The 25,391-nt window shown below is 45.1% G+C and overlaps 1 protein-coding gene across 1 annotated transcript in view; it reads right to left on the bottom strand.

Moving 5' to 3' along the window:
* Positions 1 to 23,426, bottom strand: part of DRG1 (developmentally regulated GTP binding protein 1) — a 34,457-nt gene extending 11,031 nt beyond the window's left edge. The window contains exons 1-5 of the mRNA XM_054470431.2: positions 23,131 to 23,426; positions 22,110 to 22,233; positions 19,656 to 19,831; positions 11,800 to 11,869; positions 2,590 to 2,759 (exon numbers count right to left, since the gene is read on the bottom strand). Of these exons, the coding sequence (XP_054326406.1) occupies positions 2,590 to 2,759; positions 11,800 to 11,869; positions 19,656 to 19,831; positions 22,110 to 22,233; positions 23,131 to 23,172 (582 nt within the window). The 5' untranslated portion in view covers positions 23,173 to 23,426. The remainder of the gene's footprint in view (positions 1 to 2,589; positions 2,760 to 11,799; positions 11,870 to 19,655; positions 19,832 to 22,109; positions 22,234 to 23,130) is intronic.
* Between the last annotated feature and the right edge of the window lie 1,965 nt (positions 23,427 to 25,391).

The following is a 25,391-nucleotide window of genomic DNA, read 5'->3' as shown; positions in this document are numbered from 1 at the left end:
AGCGGTAATCAAATTAGAATAAGGTCATTAGGGTGGGGGCCTAATCCAATACTGGTGGTCCTAATAAGAAAAGGAGATTAGGACACAGACACACAGAGCAAACACCATATGAAGTCTTATCTGTAAGCCAAGGACAGAAGCCTCAGAAGAAATCAACCCTGCCATCACCTTGATCTCAGACTTCTAGCCTCTAGAATTATGAAAAATAAATTTCTGTTATTTAAGCCACCCCATCTGTGGTACCGTATTATGGCAGCACTGAAACTAACACAGAAATAATCTTAAATGTTCAAATTCGAATATTAAGACAGGATAATGGGAAAGATGTTTTTGGCAGGACAGCTTAAACCTATGCCAGTCAAATCATCTGGGCTCTGGAGTGTTAAATTTAGTAGGAAACTCTCAGTCCTCAATTCTGACAGAGAAGCAGCATTTGACAGAACTGGTCACTCCTATCTGAAACACTTTACTTGGCTTCCGGTATTTCAAACTCCTTCAGTTTTCCTTCTCTCTCTTGGTCTAAGAAGTCTTATTTCTCTGAGTCTCTTTTCTTTCTTTTTCTTTTGAGACGGAGTTTTGCTCTTGTTGCCCAGGCTGGAGTGCAGTGGCGCGATCTCAGCTCACTGCAACCTCCACCTCCTGGGTTCAAGCGATTCTCCTGCCTCAGCCTCCCAAGTACCAGGATCACAGGCACGTGCCACCACGCCTGGCTAATTTTTGTATTTTTAGTAGAGACAGGGTTATGCCATGTTGATCAGGCTGGTCTCCAACTCCTGACCTCAGGTAATCCACCCACTTTGGCCTCCCAAAGTGCTGGGATTACAGGCGTGAGCCACCGTACCTGGCCGATTCTCTTCTCTTCTCTTTTTTTTTTTTTTGAGACGGAGTCCTGCTCTGTCACCAGGCTGGAGTGCAGTGGCGTCATCTCAGCTCACTGCAACCTCCACCTCTCGGGTTCGATTCTCCTGCCTCAGCCTCCCAAGTAGCTGAGATTACAGGTGCGTGCCACCATGCCCGGCTAATTTTTGTGTTTTTAGTAGAGACAGGGTTTCACCATGTTGGCCAGGATGGTCTCGATCTCTTGACCTTGTGATCTGCCCACCTCGGCCTCCCAAAGTACTGGGATTACAGGTGTGAGCCACTGCGCCCAGCTCTCTTTTCTTTTCTATCTATACTCACATCCTTGGTGATCTCAGTTAGGCCCATGACATTAAAGTTGATAATCACCAAATTTATATATCCAGCCTAGATAATTCCTCATGCCTTCTTTTTTTATTATTTTTATAGAGATGGGGTCTCACTTTGTTGCCCAACCTGGTCTTGAACTCCTGGGCTCAAGTGATACTCCTGCCTCAACCTCCCAAAGTGCTGGGATTATAGATGTACAGGCATGAGCCACCGTGCCCAGCCTACCCCACATGCCTTCTTGACTGAAACACCTGGATGTCTAACTGGCATCTAAAACTTAACATCCTGATCTTCTCCTTCCCTCCAAACCTATTCTACCAAAAGTCCCACCATTTTAGTAATAAGAGTTCATTTTTTTTTAGCTCAGGAAAAAAAAAACATGGCTGGGTATGGTGGCTCATACCTGTAATCCCAACACTTTGGGAGACCGAAGCAGGAGACAGCTTGAGGCCAAAAGTTCAAGACCAGCCTGGGCAACATGGCAAATCTCCGTTTCTACCAAAAAAAAAAAAAAAAAAAAAAAAAATTAGCCGAGCCTGGAGGCATGTGACTTAGCCCTAGCTACTTAGAAGGCTGAGGCAGGAGGGTCACTTGAGCCCAAGAGTTTTGAGCTAACAGTGAACTATGATTGTGCCACTGTACTCCAGCCTAAGCGACAGAATGAAACCGACCAGCCTGGCCAACATGGTGAAACCCCATCTCTACTAAAAATACAAAAATTAGCCGGGCACGATGGCAGGCACCTGTAATCCCAGCTACTCAGGAGGTTGAGGCATGAAGCAAATGCTCTTCTTCAAGATATCCACTTCAAGATATCACACCTTCATGTCACCTCAGTAAAGACTTCTTTACTGACCAACGTTCTTAAAACCGCAACGTTCTTAAAACCGCAACCTCACACCAACACTCTATCTCCTTTCCCTACTTTGTGTTCTTATATTTATCATTGACGAATACATTATATTTTACTCATTAACACTGTTTTCTATTCTATCCAATTAGAATATAAAAGCAGGGGGTTTCACTATTCCCTCTTCCATTCCTGCCCAGAGCCTAAAATAATGCTTGGCCCATGGCAGGCACTCTATAAATTTGTGTTAAATGAATGAAAACAGAAGATATTGGCGGCCATCTACTTTATGCAAGCATAATATTGGTCTACACTCCCATATCATCCCCAATAGATGATCCAAAAGAGGAAATAAGTAGCAAAGGTAAGTCTGAGACTGGCTCCTATCCTAATCTTGAAGTCTTTCTTGTCAGTCATTATAAAGTCATTGTGTTATCTCAATTAGTGCAGGGAAAAGCCAGGAAATTTTCCAGTGTCAATGTCCATGCATCCCAATCCACTCCCCATTCCAATTCCTGCAGCAGCCTGCCCATGTCATATTCCCCACTTACAGTAGCTGTGAGATTAATGCCTCCCTTGTCCTTCTTCTTAAAGCCAATGTTGGGGGGTTTGCTGTTCAAGCGAATGCCAAAGCCTTCCAGCTCATTTTCAATTATCTTCTTATGTCCCAAAGGTTTCAGGACATCCAGAACAATCAAGATCAAGTTACAGGTTCGGGCCACTGAAGAGTAAGAAAAAAACATACGCAAGAAAGTTCAATAAAGCCTTAACTAACCCAAATACTCAAGTAGAGGTGTTTTTCCCCCCCAACATTTAAGTGTCAAAGGATTTTTCTGTAATACATACATGCATACACGAAGTTCTTATAGCTACAAAACATTTATACCAGAAGTCAATTTGCTTTGTATGCCATGAAATCAGCATCTACTTGCCCAAGAGTTGACACATTTTCTGTTGCCCAGGCTGGAGTGCAGTGGCACAATCTTGGCTTACTGCAACCTCTCCCTCCCGGGTTCAAGCGATTCTCCTGCCTCAGCCACCCCAATAGCTAGGACTACAGGCACATGCCACCATGCCTGGCTAATTGTATTTTAGTAGAGACGAGGTTTCCTCACCATGTTGCCTGGGCTGGTCTCAAACTCCTGAGCTCAGGCAATCCGCCCACCTCAGCCTCCCAAAGTGCTAGGATTACAGGCGTGAGCCACTGCACCCACCCTTGGTTAGCATATTTTTAACCAAATTTATTGAGGTACAATTTTTTTTTTAATTGTATCCTTGATAAAGCACACAGTTCAATAACAAATGTATATACCTGTGTAACCACCAAACCAAATCAAGACACGGATTATTTCCGTCACCTACAGCATCCCTTTGTGCCTCCTTTCAATCTTCCCCACTATTCCCAGCCAACCACTGATCTGCTTTCTGCCACCATAGTTTGCACGTTTTAGAATTTCATATAAATGCAATCATATAAAATACATTATTTTGGCCTAGCACAGTGGCTCATGCCTGTAATCCTAACACTTTGGGAGGTTGAGGCAGAAGGATTGCTTGGAGCCAGGAGTTTGAGACCAGCCTGCACAACACAGTAAGATTCAATCTGTACAAAAAAAAAAAAAAAAAAAGTAGTCTTTTGTGCCTGCATATCTTATTTTTATTAGTATATATTTATATTTATATTGACAGAGACAGAGTCTCACTCTATTGCCTAGGCTGGAGTGCAGTGGCATGATCATAGCTCACTGTAGCCTTTAACTCCTGGCCTCAAGCAGTCCTCCTGCCTTGGTCTCCCAAAGTGCCGAGACTGCAGGCATGAGCCACAGTATCTGGCCTTTTTCTATATTAAAATTCATTTGTCAAAAATTCTGCTTCCAGCTGGGCACGGGAGCTCATGCCTATAATCCCAGCACTTTCGGAGGCTGAAGCGAGAAGATCACCTGAGGTCAGGAGTTTGAGACCAGCCTGGTCAACATGGTGAAACCCTGTCTCTGCTAAAAATACAAAAACTGACCGGCACAGTGGCTCACGCCTGTAATCCCAGCACTTTGGGAGGCTGAGGCAGGAGGATCACAAGGTGAGCTGATTGAGACCATCCTGGCCAACATGGTAAAAACCCATCTCTACTAAAAATACAAAAAATTAGCCGGGTGTGGTGGCACATGCCTGTAGTCCCAGCTACTTGGGAGGCTGAGGCAGGAGAATCGCTTAAACCCAGGAGGCAGAGATTGCAGTGAGCTGGGATTGCGCCACTGCACTCCAGCCTGGGCAACAGAGCAAGAATCCATCTACAAAAATAAATAAATAAATAAATAATTAGCTGGCCGTGGTAGTGGACACCTGTAATCCCAGCTACTCAGGAGGCTGAGGCATGAGAATCACTTGAACCAGGGAGGCAGAGGTTGCAGTGAGCCGAGATCATGCCACTGCACTCCAGCCAGCCTGGGCAACAGAGCTCCATCTCAGAAAAAAAAAAAAAAAAAAAAATATTCTGCTTCCATCAACTTTCTACTTCCTGATTTTTTTAAATTCTCTTTTTTGAAGAGACAGGGTCTCGCTTTGTCACTCAGGCTGGAGTGCAGTCGCATGATCATAGCTCATTATAACCTCCACCTCCTGGGCTCAACTGATCGTCCTGCCTCAGTCTCCTTGAATATCCAGGACTACACATGTGTGCCATGTCACATGGCTATTTTTTTCTTTTTTTAATTTTTATTTTTGTAGAGACAGGGTCTTGCAATGTTGCCCAGGTTGGTCTCGAACTCCTGGCCTCAAGTGATCCTCCTGCCTCAGCCTCCCAAAGTGCTGGGATTACAGGTATGAGCCATTGCACCTGACCCTGACCCCTCATTCTTTTTTTTTTGAGATGCAGTAGAGACAGCATTTCACCATGTTGTTCAGGCTGGTCTTGAACTCCTGACCTCATGATCTGCCCACCTCGGCCTCCCAAAGTGTTGGGATTACAGGCGTGAGCCACCATGCCCAGCCTCAGTGGTAGACTTTTTTTTTTTTTTGAGATGGAGTTTCACTCTTGTTGCACAGGCTGGAGTGCATTGGTGCGACCTCAGCTCACAACCTCTGCCTCCTGGGTTCAAGCAATTCTCCTGACTCAGCCTCCTGAGTAGCTGGGATTACAGGCATGGACCACCACTCCTGGCTAATTTTGTATTTTTAATAGAGACAGGGTTTCTCCATGTTAGTCAGGTTGGTCTCAAACATTCAACCTTAGGTGATCCGCTCGCCTCAGCCTCCCAAAGTGCTGGGATTACACGCATGTACCACTATGCCCAGCCTGATTTGATTTTATTTATTTTTTTGAGATGGAGTCTCGCTCTGTCACGCAGGCTGGAGTGCAATGGCGTGATCTCGGCTCACTGCAACCTCTGCCTCCTGGCTTCAAGCTATTCTCCTGCCTCAGCCTCCCAAGTAGCTGGGACTACAGGCATGCATCACCATGCCCGGCTCCTTTTTGTATTTTTAGTAGACAGGGTTTCACCATGTTGGCCAGACTGGTCTCAAACTCCTGACCTCAAGTGATCCACCCTGCTCAGCCTCCCAGAGTGCTGCAATTACAGGCATGAGCCACCAAGTGGCCATGATTTTATTCTTCTTATTATTTTTTGACACAGAGTCTTGCTCTGTTGCCAGGCTGGAGTGCAGTGGTGCGATCTCGGCTCACTGCAACCTCTGCCTCCCAGGTTTAAGCGATTCTCCTGCCTCAGCCTCCCGAGCAGCTGGGACTACAGGCGCGCACCACCACACCCAGATAATTTTGGTATTTTTAGCAGAGATGGGGTTTCACCACGTTGGCCAGGTTGGTCTCGATCTCCTGACCTGGTGATCCACCTGCCTCAGCCTCCCAAAGTGCTGGGATTACAGGTGTGAGCTACCACGCCCAGCCTTATTATTATTATTATTTTTTTTTTTTTGAGACAGGGTGTCTGTGTGTTGCCCAGGCTGCAGTGCAGTGGCATGATCATGGCTCACTGCAGATTGACCTCCTGGGCTCAAGAGAGCCTCCTACCTCAGCCTCCCGAACAGCTGGGACTAGAGGAGCATACCACCACATCCAGCTATTTTTTTTTTTTTTTTGAGACAGAATCTTGCTGTCACCAGGCTGGAGTGCAATGGTGCAATCTCTGCTCACTACAACCTCTGCCACCTGGATTCAAGCGATTCTCCTGCCTCAGCCTTCCGAGTAGCTGGGACTATAGGCACGCGCCACCATGCCCAGCTAATTTTTATATTTTTAATAGACACGGGGTTTCACCATGTGGCCAGGATGGTCTCGATCTCTTCACCTCGTGATCCACCTGCTTCAGCCTCCCTAAGTGCCGGAATTACAGACTATGGAATTACAGTGCTGGAATTACAGACTGTGAGCCACCACGCCCGGACAGCCAGTGATATCTTAAGCCCAGTGACTGAAGTGATAGAAAAGGAGGTCAGAGAGGCAGCCAGGGGCCAGGTCATTTACCGTAGCTTGTAAGCTACGGTAAAGACTTTGGGTCTCATCCCAAATAATATGGGAAGACATCAGAAGGTATAGCCAAGAAATGACATGATCTGACTTCTTTTTTTTGTTTGCTTTCTTGAGACAGAGTCTCACTCTGTCATGCAGGCTGGAATGCAGTGGCGTCATCTCACCTGACTACAACCTCCGCCTCCTGGGTTCAAGTGATCCTCCCATCTCAGCCTCCCAAGTAGCTAATCTTTGTATTTTTAGTAGAGATCGTGTTTTTCCATGTTAGCGAGGATAGTCTGGAACTCCTGGCCTCAAGTGATCTGCCTGCCTCTGTGCTGGGGTTACAGTCATGAGCCATCGTGCCTGGACTGATCTGACTTCTTATACACAATCATACTAGCTGTAGTGAGAAGATACTACACAGCAGCAGGATAGCAGCAAGAAGGCCAGTTATGGGGCTATGTTAGAGACAAGGCATAATGAAGGAAGTGACAATATAGGTGAAGAGTTTGGAGTCACTACAAATCAAAGGGGAAAAAAACAGAAGGTGTTGGGGAAAGTAGCCCATTATACAGAGAAAATTAAAATTGGATACCCTTCTAATATCAGATATAAGAGTAGTGTCCAGGTAAATAAAGGACCTAAAAGTATAGAAAAAACAGGAGACTATATCTAAGACCTAAGGAAAGATAAGGACTTCTTAAATAAAACTTTAAAAGCACAAACCATAAGAAAAAATAAAGAGTAGGCCAGGTGCTCACACCTGTAATCTTAGCACTTTGGGAGGCCGAGGCAGACGGATCACTTGAAGTGAGGAGTTCTAGACAAGCCTGGCCAACATGGTGAAACCCCATTTCTACTAAAAATACAAAAAAATTAGCCAGGCGTGGTGGCACACACCTGTGGTCTCAGCTACAAATAAAGTGTAGAGTCTAACAAAATTAAGGATTTTTATTCAACAAATACCACCTTGGACAAAATTAACAGGAGAAGATATTTATAATGTCTAAAGCTGACAAGGAATTAATATTGAGAGCAGTGCTATCCAATAGAAGTTTCTGTAATAATGAAAATATTCTGCATCCATACTTTCCAATACAGTAGTTACTAGTCACGTGTAGCTAATAAGCACATAAAATGTGGCTTACATAATTGAACTAAATTTTAAATTTTATTCAATTGTAATTAAATGTTAGTCACATGTAACTAGTAGATATCATATTAGACATAGAATTTAAGAGAAATTCTTGAAAAACAGTAAGACAACAATCACTGCCTAGACAATATATCGAGATTCTACCCCTAAAAAAGTAAAAATCAATTAGCCTGCCATGGTGGTACATGCCAGCAGTCCCAGCTACTAAGGAAGCAAAGAGAGACTCTCGAGCCTGGGGTTTTCGAGACCACCCTGAACAACATAGTGAGACTGTCTCTCAAAAAGTAAAAAATTAGCGGATATGATGGTACATGCCTGTAGTCCTTAGCTACTCAAGAGGCTGAGAAGAAAGGATCACCAGATCCCAGGAGATTGAGGCTGCAGTGAGCTGTGATCATGCCACGGTACTCCAGCCTGGGCAAGAGAGCAAGATCCTGTCTCTAAAAAAAAAAAAAAAAGAAAATGTGCCATGAACTGAGACGCATGATTGACTCAACCTTTTGGTAGAGTTTCCTCCTTAGCATAGTAGCCAGCATGTCAGTCACATAATGTAAGTTTTTCACTTAAAGATGAAAAAGGGGGAAAAAAAGAGTGGCTGGCCTCTAGATATATTTCAAAGGTAAAACCAGCTGGATATAATAACATAGTAGATGTGGGGGATGAAAGGGAAAAAAAGATTTGACCTAAAAGTTCTGAAGGATAAATTTGCCTTTACTGAGATAGAAGACTAAGGGAAGAGCAAGTTGAGGATGGGAGATCAAGAATTTCTTTTGTTTTTTAATTTTTAAATTTATTTTCATTTTTTAATAGAGATGAGGTATCACTATGTTGCCCAGGCTGGTCTCAAACTCCTGAGCTCAGGTGATCCTCCCGCCTCAGATAAGGTCAAGAATGTAATCTTACACATGTTAAGTTTGAGACACCTAATTAGACATCCAAGCAGAGATATGTTGGCAGCTGGTATGCAGTTCATCAGAGGGCAAATTACTACCACACATTTCATAATCATTAGGATACAGATCCAGATATTTAAAACCAAAGAACTAGATGAAATAACCCTCATTTGGCATAGACAGAGAAGAAAAGAATCTCCAAGATTAGGCGTTGGGGCAATCCACATTTAAAGAGTCTGATGATGGGGCAGATCAAGCAAAGGAGACCAGGAAGGGGCACTGGTGTCAGAGATCAGGTAAAGCAAATACTTCAAAAGGAGGGAGTGGTCAACTGTGTTACTCTCTTTAGAAAGATGTGGACAATATATTGGCCATCAGGTTTGACAACAGGGAAGTCATATGTGTCCTTGTTAAGAATAGATAGGAGTCGGGAGGGCCTGGTGGCTCACGCCTGTAATCCTAGCACTTTGGGAGGCCAAGGTGGGTGGATCACCTGAGGTCCGGAGTTCAAGACCAGCCTGGCCAACGTGGTGAAACCCCATCTCTACTAAAAATACAAAAATTAGCCAGGCGTGGTGGCAGGTGCCTGTAACCCCAGCTACTCAGGAGGCTGAGGCAGGATAATCACTTGAAACTGGGAGGCAGAGATTGCATGAGCCAAGATCGCGCCATTGCACTCCAGCCTGGGCAACAGAGTGGGACTCCATCTCAAAAAAAAAAAAAAAAAAAAAAATACCCACAATAGACAAGAGTCTAAGAAAAAATAATGCATCCATGAAACAAGAACAAGATGCTAAAAAAAGGAAAAATCAGAAGACAGAAACAAAGTCTTAGAAATTAAAAATAGTACTACAGCAGAAATACTCTCAATAGCAGGATTAGAAGATAATGCTGAGAAAATCACATAAAGAAAAAATAAAGAGACAAAATATAATTTTAAAAAATTAAAAGGGCCAAGTGCAGCGGCTCACACCTGTAATCCCAACACTTTGGGAGGTCAAGGCAGGAGGATCACTGAGCCCAGGGGCTCAAGACCAGCCTGGGCAACAGAGCAAGACCCCTACAAAAAAATTTTAAAAATTAGCCCACACGGTGTTGCGTGCCTGTAGTCCTAGCTACTCAGAAAGTTGACATGGGAAGATTGCTTGAGCCTAGGAGTTCACGGTTACGGTGAGCTACATACGATCAGGCCGCTGCACTCCAGCCTGGGTGACAAAGTGAGACTCTATCTTTATAAAATAAGAAAATTATAAACCCAGAAGTCCAGCATTCTATTAGCAGTCCTTCCATAAATAAGGAACTCAGAAATAGAGGAAATTATCAAAGAAAACAGGAAAATTTTCCATAAAATGAAAGATATGAGTCATCATGCTGAAAGAGTCTACCACACCAGGAAAGGGAGATGGAAAAAAAAAAAAAAAAAAAAAAGGCAACCCAGGCAACATGGCAAAACCCTGTCTCTACTAAAAATACAAATTAGCCGGGTATGGTGGCACACACCTGTAGTCCCTACTACTCGGGAGACTGAGGTGGATAACCTGAGTCCAGGGAGTCGAGGCTCCAGTAAGCCAAGATCCCACCACTGCGCTCCAGGCTAGGTGATGGGAGTGTTTCAAAAAAAAGAAAGGCTCCACCAAATATCCAGCAAAATAAATCAAAGAAAAGAAAGAGAGGGCCAGGCACGGTGGCTCACACCTGCAATCCCAGCACTTTGGGAGGCCAAGGCAAGGCGGATCACAAGGTCAGGAGATCGAGACCATCCTGGCTAACACAATGAAACCCCATCTTTACTAGAAATACAAAAAATAGCCGAGCGTGGTGGCGGGCGCCTGTAGTCCCAGCTACTCAGGAGGCTGAGGCAGGAGAATGGCGTGAACCCAGGAGGCGGAGCTTGCAGTGTGCCAAGATGGCGCCACAGCATTCTAGCCTGGGCGACAGAGCGAGACTCCATCACAAAAAAAAAAAAGAAAGAAAGAAAATAAAAGAAAGAAAAAGGAAAAGCCCAAACCAAGAATTAGTTTGCTGAAGTAGCTTTTTTTTTTTATTAGACAGAGTCTCACTCTGTGGCACGATCTCAGCTCACTGCAAGCTCCACCTCCCAGGTTCACGCCATTCTCCTGCCTCAGCCTCCCAAGCAGCTGGGACTACAGGCGCCCGCCACCACTCCCAGCTAATTTTTTTTGTATTTTTTGTAGAGGCAAGGTTTCACTGTGTTAGCCAGGATCGTCTCGATCTCCTGACCTCGTGATTTGCCCGCCTCGGCCTCCCAAAATGCTGGGATTACAGGCATGAGCCACCGTGCCCAGCCTGAAGTAGCTTTTAAGATCTTCCAGTGAGGGAAAAAAGTTGGTTATTTATCAAAAAACAAAAAAAAGTTCTAACTATTGAACTCAACAGCAATAGTAGATGCTAGAAGATAGCGTTCTTCAAATTTCTGAGAGAAAATGACTTCTAATTTATAATTCTATAAATAGCCAAATTAATGACTCCAGTACAAGGGTAAAATAACAATAACCTTCAAACATGAAAGGACAACATTCTGGGAGACTGAGGCAGGCAGATCACTTGAGCTTCAGCCTGGACAACATGGTGAAACTCTGTCTCTACCAAAAAAAAAAAAAATTAGCCAGGCATAGTGACACACCCCTGTAGTCCCTGCTACCTGGGAGGCTGAGGTGGGAGGATCCCTTGAACCCGGGAGGCAGAGGTTGCAGTGAGCCAAGATTGTCCCACTGCACTCCAGCCTGGATGACAGAGTGAGCCACTGTCCCAAAAAAAAAAAAAAAAAAAAAAAGAAAAGACAGAAAAATTTAACTGTATCATTCATCTTCTCTGGGGAAGTTATTAAAGAATGTGCTTCAGCAAAACATCCCAAAAGAGTAGACATTGCCTCTAGGAAACAGAAGATCCCACACAAGAGAAGAGCAGAAAATCTCAAGATGACAGCCGTATAAAATGTCTAAAGCTGCATTGTCCAATACAGACTCCACTAGCTCCTTAATTGTACTAGGCACATTTCAAGAGCTCTATACCCATACATGCCTAGGAGCTACAATGTTGGACAGCAGAGATTCAGAACATTGCCAACGTTGCAGCTGAGGTCCCTTCAAGTTTCAACTCTAATGAGAAGTCAGGTGAAACTATGCCCTTCACTGTGGTATAATCTCCAAGCCTAGTAGTCCCTGACTAAAGGAATAGTACCAGAGAAGGGAATGGTATCCCAGGATGGTGGCACTTGACCACTCACCTGCAATGACTTGACGACCTCTACCTTTCCCATCCTTGGCACCTTCAATGATACCTGGGAGATCCAGGAGCTGCAAGATTAAGAATGGGGGAAGAGGATGAAAGAAAAAACTAGTCATAAATTTGAAAATATCAAACAATTAATTTATTTCTCAAGTACCTATAATTTATCAGACCCAAATCCAATCTTCCTTATAAGTGAGTGTGTGAATATTACTTTTAATAAGCATCTACTAAATGTCAGCTACAGGCTTTTTTTTTTTTTTTTTGGAGATGGAGTTTCGTGCTTTTTGCCCAGGCTGGAGTACAATGGCACAATCTCGGCTCACTGCAACCTCTGCCTCTCGGGTTCAAGGGATTCTCCTGCCTCAGCCTCCCAAGTAGCTGGGATTACAGGCACCCGCTACCACGCTGGCAAACTTTTTTATATTTTTAGTACAGATGGGGGTTTCACCATGTCGGCCAGGCTGGTCTCAAACTCCTGACCTCAGGTGATCCGCCGGCCTCAGCCTCCCAAAGTGCTGGAATTACAGGCGTGAGCCACCACGCCCAGCCTATAGGCGTTTTTTGTTTGTCTGTTAGTTTTGGGAGATGCCAGCCTACAGGCGTTTTTTGTTTGTTTGTTTGTTTTGGGAGAGGAGTCTCACTCTGTCGCCCAGCTGGAGTGCAGTGGTGCCACTTCTGCTCACTGAAACCTCCACCTCCCGGGTTCAAACAATTCTTCTGCCTCAAACTCCCGAGTAGCTGGGACTACAGGTGCATGCCACCACGCCCAGCTAATTTCTGTGTTTTTAGTAGGGACGGGGTTTCATCATATTGGCCAGGCTGGTCTCAAACTCCTGAACTCGTGATCTGCCCGCCTCGACCTCCCAAAGTGCTGGGATTACAGGCGTGAGCCACCGCACCTAGGCCGGGCTTTTTATGTACTTTACCTCATTGAAAATGCCTAACAACCCTGTGAGATAAGGATACTAGCTGAAGTTCACAGCGGGTAAGTGACTTGTCCAAAGTCATAATCCTAATAGGTTATAACCCATGTTTTCTAGCCAAAATCCATTATTCTACATTATTTTTTGTTTGTTTGTTTTTAAAAGACGGAGTCTCACTCTGCCACCCAGGCTGGAATGTAGTGGCGCCATCTCGGCTCACTGCAACCTCTGCCTCCCAGGTTCTAGCAATTCTCCTGTCTCAGCCTCCAGAGTAGCTGGGACTACAGGGCACACGCCACCACACCCGACTAATTTTTTGTATTTTAGTAGAGACAGGGTTTCAACGTGTTGCCCAGGCTGGTCTCGAACTCCTGAGCTCAGGCAATCCACCCACCTCAGCCTCCCGAAGTACTAGGATTACAGGCCACCATGCCCGGCCAATTCTACATTAACATTTTTCAGTGTTCCCCCACTTTTCAGAAGGCTGAGCCTCCATATAAATTCTTTACAGCAGGTATCAGCTGAATCTTGATATTTACATATGATACATATTGAGATTTCTGCAAATCCCCAACTCACAAAAATTTTTGTAGCCGTTCTTAAGCAGGCACAACCGAATCACCTGGAAAAACTTTTAAAATGTGGAGAGCTGAAACCCATCCCTGCAGATTCTGATTTGAAGGGCCAAACTAGGGTTCAGATATGGATCTGTACTTCAAAAGGCTTTACAAGTGACTCTGATGTGTGTCACCAGTAAAAAATGACTGCTCAGGCTGGGCCAAGTAACTCACACCTATAATTCCACCGCACCTTCCCAGAGGCCGAAGCAGGCAGATCGCTTGAGCTCAGGAGTTCGAGACCATCCTGGCCAACATGGTGAAACCCCGTCTCTACAAAAAATACAAAAATTAGCCGAGTATGGTGGCACACACCTGTAATCCCAGCTACTCTGGAGGCTGAGGCACAAGAATGGCTTGAACCCGAGAGGCGAAGGTTGCAGTGAGCCGAGATTATGCCAGCCTGGACGGAGTAAGACTCCGTCTCAAAAAATAATAAAAATAAATAAATAAATTTTAAAAGATTTTAAAAAGATAAAAATGACTGCTCAACTACCCAGGAAATGCAGTAACGTAAAACTTCACAGAAGTCAGTGTACCTAATGATGTGATTGAAAAAAAAACCAACCCCACAGCACATGTGATTCAAATTTACATCTCCTCAAAATTACAAACTATTAATTTGACTGCCCTTAAGAATCAGTCAAAACAGTTAAAACAAATATAAAATCTAAAAATACCAAGGGTCTACTGTATGGCCAATACTGAATTATACACATAAATGAACTGAAAACAGAGATGCAGCTTATTAAAACATCACTTAAACTATCCTTTTTTGTTGTTGTTTTTGAGAATGAGTTTCTCGCTCTATCGCCCAGACTGAAGTGCAGTGGCGCAATCTTGGTTCACTGCAATGTCCGCCTCCCAGGTTCAAGTGATTCTCGTGCCTCAGCCTCCTGAGCAGCTGGGATTACAGGTGCTCGCCACCATGCCCCACCAATTTTTTAATGTATTTTTAGTAGAGACAAGGTTTCAGCATGTTGGCCAGGCTGGTCTCAAACTCCTGACCTCAAGTGATCTGCCCGCATCAGTCTCCCAAAGTGCTGGGATTACAGGCATAAACCACAGTGTCCGGCCTTGTTTTTTAATAGGGATTCTCAGCCGGGCGTGGTGGCTCAAGCCTGTAATCCTAGTACTTTGGGAGGCCGAGGTGAGCAGATCACCTGAGGTCAGGAGATCGAGACCAGCTTGGCCAACATGGTGAAACCCTCTCTCTACTAAAAATACAGAAAAAAATTAGTGGGGCGTAGTGGCGGGCACCTGTAATCCCAGCTCCTCGGGAGGCTGAGGCAGGAGAATTGTTTGAACTCGGGAGGCAGAGGTTGCAGTGAGCTGAGATCACACCACTGCACTCCAGCCTGGGTGATGGAGCAAGACTCTTATCTCAAAAAAAAAGGAAAAAAAGGGGAGTCTCGCTCCATCACCCAGGCTGGAGTGCGGTGCTGTGATCTCGGCTCACTGCAACCTCTGCGTTCCGGGTTCAAGTAATTCTCCTGCCTCAGCCTCCCGAGTAGCTGGGATTACAGGTGCCCGCCACCATGCCCCACTAATTTTTTTTGTGTATTTTTAGTAGAGACAGGGTTTCACCATGTTGGCCAAGCTGGTCTCGATCTCCTGACCTCAGGTGATCCGCTCACCTCGGCCTCCCAAAGTGCTGGGATTATAGGCTTGAACCACCACCCCTGGCCAAAACATAATTTATATCAGATATGCTTTGCTCTAAGAATATAAGAAATTACAGAAATATACTTTGCATTAAATAAACCACAATGAAAACTGATTTAGGAGGTGCGAGACAGTTCAACTTATCCATTCAAGAACCTACTCAAAAAAAAAAAAAAAGAAAAATGAAAATAAAAAATAAAAATAAACAAAAAAACATACTCAGGCCCATGACAGTGGCTCATGCCTATAACCCCAGCACCTCAGGAGGCTGAGGCAGGTAGATTGCTTGTGTGCAGGAGTTCGAGAACAGCCTGGGCAACATATTGAGACTCTGTCTCTACAAAAAAATAAAAAATTAGTCAGGCATGGTAGTGCATGCCTATAGTCCCAGCTACTTGGAAGGCTACGGTGGGAGGATCACTTGAACCCAGGAGGTCGAGGCTGCAGTGAGCCATGATCGTGCCCATGCCACTGCACTCAGCCTGGGTGACAGAGCGAGGGAGAATTACCATGAGGCAAGAAGTACAATAATAACTGTTACAGACAAGACCCACAGATGGATGCTAAAATGAGCAGGCAAAAGTCTGAGGAAAAACAGGATTTGCATCTTCTTGAAGTATAATTATATTATTAAAATATATATTAACTGTCCAAAAAAAGGTAACTTTAGAGAAACCCTACAGACACAACCATAACCAACTGATGGAGGACAATATCACCAATAAGACATACTGACAATATGAACCCCATGGTAGGAGGCGCTGAGAAAGACAGTATCATTTCTGTGGTATTCTTGCCAAAATACCTAATACCTCAGTCTAACCAAGAGAAAACATCAGAGAAACCCAAATTGAGGGACATTATACAAAATAACTGATCATTACTCTTTGAGAGTGACAAGGTCACAAAAGATAAGACAGAGACTACCGCAGATGGCAGATAAATAGACAGAAATAGCTAAATGCAACATGGGATGATCCTAGATAAAAATTTTAGAAGAGAAAAAGGATACTGGTGGAAAAAACAGGTAAAAAATTAAAATAAGATCTGTAGTTTAGTGAATAGTGTTGCAGAAATGTTCATCTATCTCTGATAATTTTTCTATAGTTATATAACATGTTAACAACAGGAGAAGCAGGCAAGTGATATGAGAACTCTTTGTACTATGTTTGCACCTTTTTTTTTTTTTTTTTTCAAGACAGGGTCTCATTCTGTCGTCCAGGCTGGAGTGCAGTGACACGATCTCGGCTCACTGCACCCTCTGCCTCCCAGGTTCAAGCAGTTCTCCTGCCTCAACCTCCCTAGGAGCTGGTATTAGAGATGCCTGGCTAATTTTTGTATTTTTAGTAGAGACAGGGTTTCAACATGTTGGCCAAGCTCAGAAAGTTTATACAAAATGAGAGAAAAAAAGACCACGAGAGAGAATTAAAAGCTCACCAACATGAATGCAAAATTATGCAGAATGAAAGAAGCCTATGGAAAAGAAAGTACATTTATATTTATATGTGGTTTTTGTTTATATAAAGTTCTTAACATGTAAACTAATCTACAGTAACAAAAAGCACGTAAGTGGCCAAGCGCGTTGGCTCACACCTGTAATCCCAACATTTTGGGAGGTCGAGGCGGGTGGATCATGAGGTCAGGAGTTCAAGACCAGCCTGGCCAACATAGTGAAACTCCGTCTCTACTAAAAATACAAAAATTAGTCGGGCATGGTGGCACGTACCTATAGTCCCAGCTACTCAGGAGGCTGAGGCAGGAGAATCACTTGAAGCCGGGAGGTGGAAGTTGGAGTGAGCCGAGATTGTGCCACTGCACTCCATCTTGGGCAACATAGTGAGACTTTGTCTCAAAAAAAAAGAAAAAAGAAACGGCCAGGCATGGTGGCTCACGCCTATAATCCCAGCACTTTGGGAGGCCGAGGCAGGTGGATCACCTGAGGTTAGGAGTTTGAGACTAGCCTGATCAACATGGTGAAACCCTGTCTCTACTAAAAATACAAAAATTAGCTGGGCGTAGTGGTGGGCACCTGTAATCCCAGCTACTTGGGAGGCTGAGACAGGAGAATCGCTTGAACCCGGGAGGCGGAGATTGTAGTGAGCCAAGATCGCACCACTGCACTCCAGCCTGGGCAACAGAGTAAGACTCCGTCCCAAATAAAAAAATAAATAAACCCCCCCCACACACACATGCCCAACAGTATGAGCCTAACTGATGTTAGCAAGAACTCAAAAGGATAATCTACATGAATAATCTAAAACTGTTCAAAACTGGAATATGACTATAACATCAAAAAGATCACCTGAAAGAGAGAATAAATAAACTGAGGGAAAAAGTGCAAGGGCTTTCTAACTGCAGCAGCTGAACACAGGCAGAAAATTTATTAAGGCCCAGCCAGGCACGGTGGCTCAAGCCTATAATCCCAGCACTTTGAGAGGCCGAGGCATGTGGATCACGAGGTCAGGAGTTCAAGACCAGCCTAGCCAATATGGTGAAACCCTGTCTCTACTGAAAATACAAAAATTAGCCAGGGGTGGTGGCATACGCATGTAGTCCCAGCTACTTGGGACGCTGAGGTAGAAGAATCACTTAAATCTTGGAGGCAGAGGTTGCAGTGAGCCGAATCACGCCACTGCACTCCAGCCTGGGCGACACGGCAAGACTCTGTCTCAAAAAAAAAAAGAAGAAAATTTATTAAGGCCTCTACAAAAGTAAAGGCAACCTAAATTTAGCTTTTCTTCAGAGGGAAATATTTTAAAAGTTAGACTGAAGAATTTAAATGTAGCAACTAATAATTCAACATTCAATAACAACATTCAATAAAACAGTCAATGCCTAATAAGCAACATTCAATAAAAAATCAATGCTTTATATATCCGAATTTCATGTTACAACCAACCAAAACCTAAGAAAAATATATTTATTTAAATCATGGGGCCAGGTGCAGTGGCTCACGCCTGTAATCTAGCATCTTGGGAGGCCGAGGTGGGCAGATCACTTGAGGTCAGGAGTTCAAAACCAGCCTGGCAAACATGGTGAAACTCCGTCTCTACTAAAAATACAAAAAAATTAGCCGGGTGTGGTGGTGTGTGGCTGAAATCCCAGCTACTCAGGAGACTGAGGCAGGAGAATTGCTTGAACCCAGGAGGCGGTGGTTGCAGCGAGCCTAGATCATGCCACTGCACTCTAGCCTGGGAGACAGAGCAAGACGCTGTCTCAAAACAAACAAACAAAAAAAAACATGGAATTACAGAATTTTAAGGAACTGAATGTTAAACTACTTCAAACTCCAATGCCTTTAGAAGTTAAAGCAGGCGAGGCCAGGCGCGGTGGCTCACGCCTATAATCCCAGCACTTTTGGGAGGCTGAGGCAGGAGGATCACGAGGTCAGGAGTTCGAGACCAGCCTGGCCAATATGGTGAAAACCCGTCTCTACAAAAAAACACAAAAATTAGCCAGGCGTGGGGGTGCATGCCTGTAGTCCCAGCTTACTCGGGAGGCTGAAGCAGGAGAATCGCTGGATCCCAGGAGGCGGAGGTTGCAGTGAGCCGAGATTGCACCACTCTATTCTAGCCTGGGAGATAGAAACTCCGTCTCAAAAAAAAAAAAAAAAAAGATTAAGGATACCTACTAGTGTGCTTACATAACTTAGTTTCCGGAGAAAGCCAAAAGAGGATGAAAAACAGAGGCAGAGGACAAAGGGAGGAAAGAGAATGCAAAAAAAAAAAGTTGGGGGACTCTAAGGTCAGAAAAGACTGAAATGAATGAAGGTTTTCTGGGAAAGAGAAGGAGAGAAGTTAAGCAACTCTCTATTTTGAAATACTCAAAAGTCCTGAGAGAGGTGTCAATAGCATCCTACAAAAAAAAAAAAAAGTTATTTTATTGAGCTGCCAAAGCTGTGACTCTCAACAAGACTCTGAAACCAGCTAGAATCAAGCCATGGTCCAGATATGTCCACACTGCTTTATTCTTTTTATATACATTTGGACACGGGATCCCAGAAAGGGACATGTGTCTCTGCATGGGCACCTGACCAGCTGGAAAAAAGGCCATTAAAAATACAACCAGGGGGCCGGGCGCGGTGGCTCAGATCTGTAATCCCGCACTTTGGGAGGCCAACGCGGGCGGATCACAAGGTCAGGAGTTCGAGATCAGCCTGAACAGCATGGTGAAACCCCATTTCTACTAAAAACACAAAAAATTAGCTGGGCATGGTGGTGCTCACCTGTAGTCCCAGCCCCCACCCTCAGGTGAAAAAGTAGTTCAAGCGATTCTCCTGCCTCAGCCTCCCGAGTTGCTGGGATTACAGGCATGTGCCACTATGCCTGGCTAATTTTGTATTTTTAGTAGAGACGGGGTTTCTCCATGTTGGCCAGGCTGGTCTCGAACTCCCGACCTCAGGTGATCTGCCCGCCTTGGCCTCCCAAAGTGCTGGGATTACAGGCGTGGGCCACTGCGCCCGGCCCTTTCTCTGCATTTTCACATGCACTATCCCATTTTATTATTGTACTGCTCTATTTCCCCTACCAGGTAGTAAGTGCCTGGTAGTTCAAAGATCAGGCCTGGCATACAGTGAGCTCCCAATAAAGTTCTTCCTAAATGAAGAATAGATTTATTTCCTTCCTTAGTCTGCACGCTTGACTCACCTGGATCTTGGCACCTTTGTATCTGATGACACCAGGCACAGTGGTCAGAGTAGTGAATTCATAGGCTGCCACCTCAGAATATACCCCTGCCAGGTTACTAAGCAGTGTCGACTTCCCCACAGATGGAAAACCAACAAATCCAATTCGAGCATCACCTGTCTTGGCCACATCAAAACCTAAAACATCAATGAATACCAAAAAGAGGAGAGTTATCCCCAGGAGTGTTAAGACTCATATTATAACTTCTTTCATATTTTTACTGCCTATCCCTCTAGGCACGATTTCTCAAACTTTTTATGGTTTACCTTTAAAGAAGAACTAAAGCACACAAAACTTCAGGGCACAGCAATTCACAAATTCAATACAGTGTTTGATATAAAAAAACTGTATTCAAAAAAGTCAGGGACAGCGGCACACATCTATAGTCCTTGCTATTCCAGAGGCTGAGGCAGGAAGATCTCTTGAGCCCAAGAATTCAGGTCAAGCCTGAGCAACATGGCAAAACCCTGTCTCTACAAAAAATACAAAAATTAGCCAGGCATGGTGGCATACGCCTGTAGGTCTCAGCTACTTCAGAGGCTGAGGTGGGAGGATCACTTGAGCCCAGGAGGTTGAGGCTGCAGTGAGCTGTGATCACACCACTGTACTCCAGCCTGGGCAACAGAGCAAGACCCTGTCTCGAAAAAAAAAAAAAAAAAAGGTACAGCCCAAATACATGTATGAAAAATGATCCAAAAATAGGGTTGTTAGCTACTCTACCTATGGTGTAGCCCTGCTCTGCCTATGGAGGAGCCGCCCTTTTATAACTAAAATAAACAAATTAATTAATTAAAAAGAGTTTTGTTTTTTTTTGTCTTTCAAATTCTGTAAATTGTATGACTGACTGGGTTATCTTTTTTTTTACAATGGCTGCCAACAAGTTCAGAGTCAAATCTGTGGCCCTTCTCTACCAGGTGCACAGATCTTACACCATTCTTTTTAATCCTAAATCTTATCTCTCTTGGCTTCGACTTATTTTTCCTACATTTTCCCTTTGCATCAATTTTCTTACTTATTTTTAATCTTGTTGATGATATAGATTTACATATTTCTGTAAGCCAATATAAGTCTACTTCGGTTTTGTTTTTTCTCTTTTTTTTGAGACAGAGTCTAGCTCTGTCACCCAGGCTGGGGTACGGTGGCATGATCTCCGCTCACTGCAACCTCCACCTCCCAGGTTCAAGCGATTCTCCTGCCGCAGCCTCCTAAGTAACTGGGATTACAGGTGTGTGCTACCATGCCCAGCTAATTTTTGTATTTTTAGCAGAGATGGGGTTTCACCATGTTGGTCAGGCTGGTCTCGAACTCCTGACCTGTGATCCGCCCACCTTGGCCTCCTGAAGTGCTGGGATTACAGGAGTGAGCCACCACGCCTGGCCCTACTTTGGTTTTCTTAAAATGAGATATCGCTCTATCACCCAGGATGAAGTGCAGTGGTGCCATCACAACTCACTGCAGCCTCAACCTCCTGGGTTCAAGCAGTCCTCCCAACTCAGCCTCCCAAGTAGCTGAGACCACAAACACGCACCACCATGCTAGGATACTTTTTTTTTTTTTTTTTTGAGACAGAGTCTAGCTCTGTAGCCCAGGCTGGAGTGCAGTGGCACAATCTCACTCACTGCTACCTCCGCCTCCTGGGTCCCGATTCAAGCAATTCTCCTGCCTCAGCCTCCCAAATAGCTGGGATTACAGGCATAGGCATGCGCCACCATGCCCAGCTAATTTTTGTATTTTTGGTAGAGATGGGGTTTGACCATGTTGGCCAAGCTGGTCTTGAACTCCTGACCTCGTGATCCACCACCTTGGCCTCCCAAAGTGCTGGGATTACAGGCGTGAGCCACCGCACCCAGCCTTTTTTTTTTTTTTTTTTGGACATCTTCTTTCATACCTATGGGGACCCGTCATTTGTAAGCCCGTAGAGACAGGGCTTTGCTGGTTCCGAACTCCTGGCCTCAAGCAATCCTCCCGCCTCAGCCTCCCAAAGTGCTGGAATTACAAGGGTGAGCCACTGCGCCCAGCACATATCAATCCATTTTGTATCAGTGCAGGATATAAATAAAACTACAGTACACTTAGACAATATCCATTTGCCTCTGAAACCGGCAGAATAAAAATAAACACATTTCAAGAATTCATACTTAGAAAATACAAATCTACTTTAGTAGAACATCTTTAGTTATTTTTCTGTTTTTAAAAAAGTTTTTTTTTTTTTTTTGAAATGGGGGTCTATGTTGATCAGGCTGGTCTTGAACTCCTGGACTCAAGTGATCCTCCTATCTCAGCCTCCCAGCGTGCTAGGATTGCAGGCGTTGAGCCACTGCACTGGGCCATCTTTAGTTATTTTTAAACCACATGTATGTACTATTTTGACAAAAATTATACCAAAAAATATATATATTGAAGAAGAACACAAACCTTCTCCTGGACCTCCACCACCACCACCCTTTGGAGTAATGAGTTCTCGACGAAGCTTAGCAAGACGAGCCTTAAGCAGCCCTAGGTGGTGTGCTGTGGCCTTGTTCTTTTGAGTCCGAGCCATCTAAAAGGAAGGAATCACAGCCATAAACTAGAAGCAGTGAACGCTTCCCCCAGCTTTGAGAGAATAATTTTTTTCCCCAAGTCCTACTAATGTTAGCATACCCAGTTTACAGGCTTTAAAAGAGTAAAAGTCCATTATCTCCCCCATCCAGCTCATTTCCCTCACTACAAAGCAAAGCCCAAAGAGGAGAGACGATTAAGGTCATTCCAATTAGTGCCCCCAGACTAGACTAAAACCCATCTGCGGGTTCCTTTTCTACTATTTGTAGCTGTTTGGACCCATCTAACACTAGGGCACCATTTTCCTAGTAGTAAAGCGCTCTGAGGGCCGCAGGCAATGGAATCACACACTATCCAGGCGGAATAAACTGCTCCCACACAGGTGTCATTTTACTTCCAGATCCGATTACCGGGAGCAAATACTCTGAATCGGGGGTCATTAGGGTAGACACTGGGAAAAGGGGGAATAAGGGGGACAGAGCGAAGGATGATGAGGAAAGACCCTGAAGTATCTGACCAAGTCAGAGATGGAATAAGGGACAGGATTCAGTGTTGCTCACAGAAAAAGAAGAAAAACGGAAAGAAACAACATCAGAACAGGAGCCAAACACTGGGAGGGGGAACGGACCAAGGGCCTAAGGTGCAGGGGTGCGGAACGCGGGCCCGGGCAAAGGGGAGTCCGAGAGCGTAGGCGCGGGACGAGAGGAAAGGGGACCTTGACTGAGGAGAGTCGGGGACTCCAAGTCGTGGCGGAGGGTAGTCGGAACACGGGCCTCGCTGAGAGAAGTCGCGGGATCTAGGCCCGGTCCTGACGCGGCTCAAGGGAGAACAGGAAGGAGCGACGCCACCAAAGAAGGAATGCTCAGACTAAGAGTGAACCGCCAGCTGCGTCCATTACCTCGGCTTCTATCTCCGCGATCTTAGCTAAGGTGCTGCTCATCGTGGCTAGTACCCTGTGGCCTCCACACTGTCTCCCTTCACACACCCGCGAGCAAACTGCCACCGCCACCAGGCGCTACTGCAGCACGCAGGCGCGGTACTTCGAATTCTCGCGAGAGAGTCCGCGTAGGGGTCACCGCGAGTCGCATAGCGTGGGGCTCTCTCCTCCCCCTCACCCGACCCCTCCCCGTCCCGCGAGCCAGTGCGGTGTCATAGAGCCCGCGGGAGCGGGGGCCAGAGAGGCCACCCCTGTCTGAGCCTCCCTGAGCGCGCCGAGGGTCGCGCGCAGCTCGGCCCCGCCCAGCGGGACCCGCTCGCGGCTCCCCGCTCCCCGCTCCCCGCTCCCCGCTGCACTGCATGGTACTGAACGCTTCAGTGCTGGAGACCCCAGGGCGTGGTGGAAAGCCGACTCGTGCTCGGCACCCCTGTTCCTCGCCAGCATCTGCGGGTCCTGGGTCCCTTTTTCACAGCTGGGGTGACACCCCGACGCCCTCCATGGTCTTGCGAGGGAGTAGAGACCCATCTTCAGCCTGTCTCACCCCCTTGGATAAAGAAAATGCCCCCTTTCTATCAATCAAAATTATTTTTAGGTCGGTTTTGTTTACTCCGAACCCCGAGTAGAGCACATGGGGAGCCCAAAATAAGTGCGTACTTGAATGGATAATTCCCAGAGAACTGCTGCTTGCAACATAGTTTGTAATACCAAAAAATTGAAATCTATATTAACACCCATCAGTAAGAAAATGGATAAATGAATAATGCCTCTATCCTGTTTTTGAAATATGATTACAGCCGTTAAAACGTAGATCTGTGGTCTGACTGGCTATCCAGGACATGTTAAATGGGAAAACAACTAGCAGAAGGGCACCTACGTAGTGATACCATTTATGTTATTTTAAAAATTAAATGTACATTTATATAGGTGTACGTGTATGAACGTGCAGTTTAAAGGCCTAAACAGAAAAATACATCAGAAGCTCTTAACTGTGGGATGGGATGCAAAGAAAAGGCCTTTCACATTTTATTCCACAGAATTTTGAAGTTAAATGTTTACAAGATGAATGTATCCATGTATTACTTGTGTAATAATAAAATTTAAAATTTCAAAAGACTCCTCTTCCCCAAGTGTCTTATGAAGAGGAAGCCAGGACGTCCAGGAACTGTGTGGTGGTTTTGAAAGCGGTTTGCCTCAGGATCAATGGGTTGTTTTGATAGATTGATTATTCCAGCGGGAGTCCACAGGCCAGGCTTAACCCACAGGGCTGGCCTCCACCCAGCCCTGGGAGGGAAGTTTAATTTAGTTAAGTTTGTAAACAAGAACTATTCTAACTTCCCAGAGACAAAAAAGGGAGGTTTTCTCATGCATAAAGGGGGAGAAACAGAAGGGAAAGCTTTTACAGAAGGTCCCCAAAGGGCCAAAGAGAGTTTCTTCTTTCTTTTCTTTAACCTCAGCCTTTTTCATAAATAAATTAACGGATGATGAGGTAATTAGATCCCACACCATTAGCAATGGAGGAGGGAAGATGAGGAGGTCCACCTGGAATGGGACATGAGCAAAGATCAATCTTAAAAGACAGATAAAATCAAATCAGCAGGCCTATCCTAACTCGAAGTACTTAAGGAATTAATTGGCCAACAATATCAAGGGCATCACTGCTCTGTGAGTAGGTGCTCCTTAGCAAATCTGTTATATGAGGCCTGCAGATAAGTTAACACTTACTGCTCAAAGACACCTTGGGACCCACCTTGGGGCCCTGAACTGTCAATAGGCACCAAAGAGTAATACTCATTTTCCCCAGAGTCATGGGTGGCCATCCTGTTTATGCAATGGTTATTTACAGAGCTCCAACTGCTGCCTGGCACTGTGACAACACTGGGGACAGAGTAGAGAGTGAATCAGATATGTTCCTGCACATAACAAGTATTTAGGCCGGGCGCGGTGGCTCATGCCTGTAATCCCAGCACTTTGGGAGGCCGAAGTGGGTGGCAGATCACGAGGTCAGGAGATCGAGACCATCCTGGCTAATACGGTGAAACCCGGTGTCTACTAAAAGTACAAAAAATTAGCCGGGCATGATGGCGTGCACCTGTAGTCCCAGCTACTCGGGAAGCTGAGGCAGGAAAATCGCTTGAACCCGGGAGGCGGAGGTTGCAGTGAACCAAGAATGTGCCACTGCACTCCAGCCTGGCGACAGAGGGAGACTCAGTCTCAAAAAAAAA

Source organism: Pongo pygmaeus, chromosome 23 (assembly GCF_028885625.2).
Source record: "Pongo pygmaeus isolate AG05252 chromosome 23, NHGRI_mPonPyg2-v2.0_pri, whole genome shotgun sequence".
Taxonomy (NCBI): domain Eukaryota; kingdom Metazoa; phylum Chordata; class Mammalia; order Primates; family Hominidae; genus Pongo; species Pongo pygmaeus.
The sequence above is the reverse complement of the archived record's forward strand: the minus strand, read 5'-3'. Positions and strand labels throughout refer to the sequence as shown.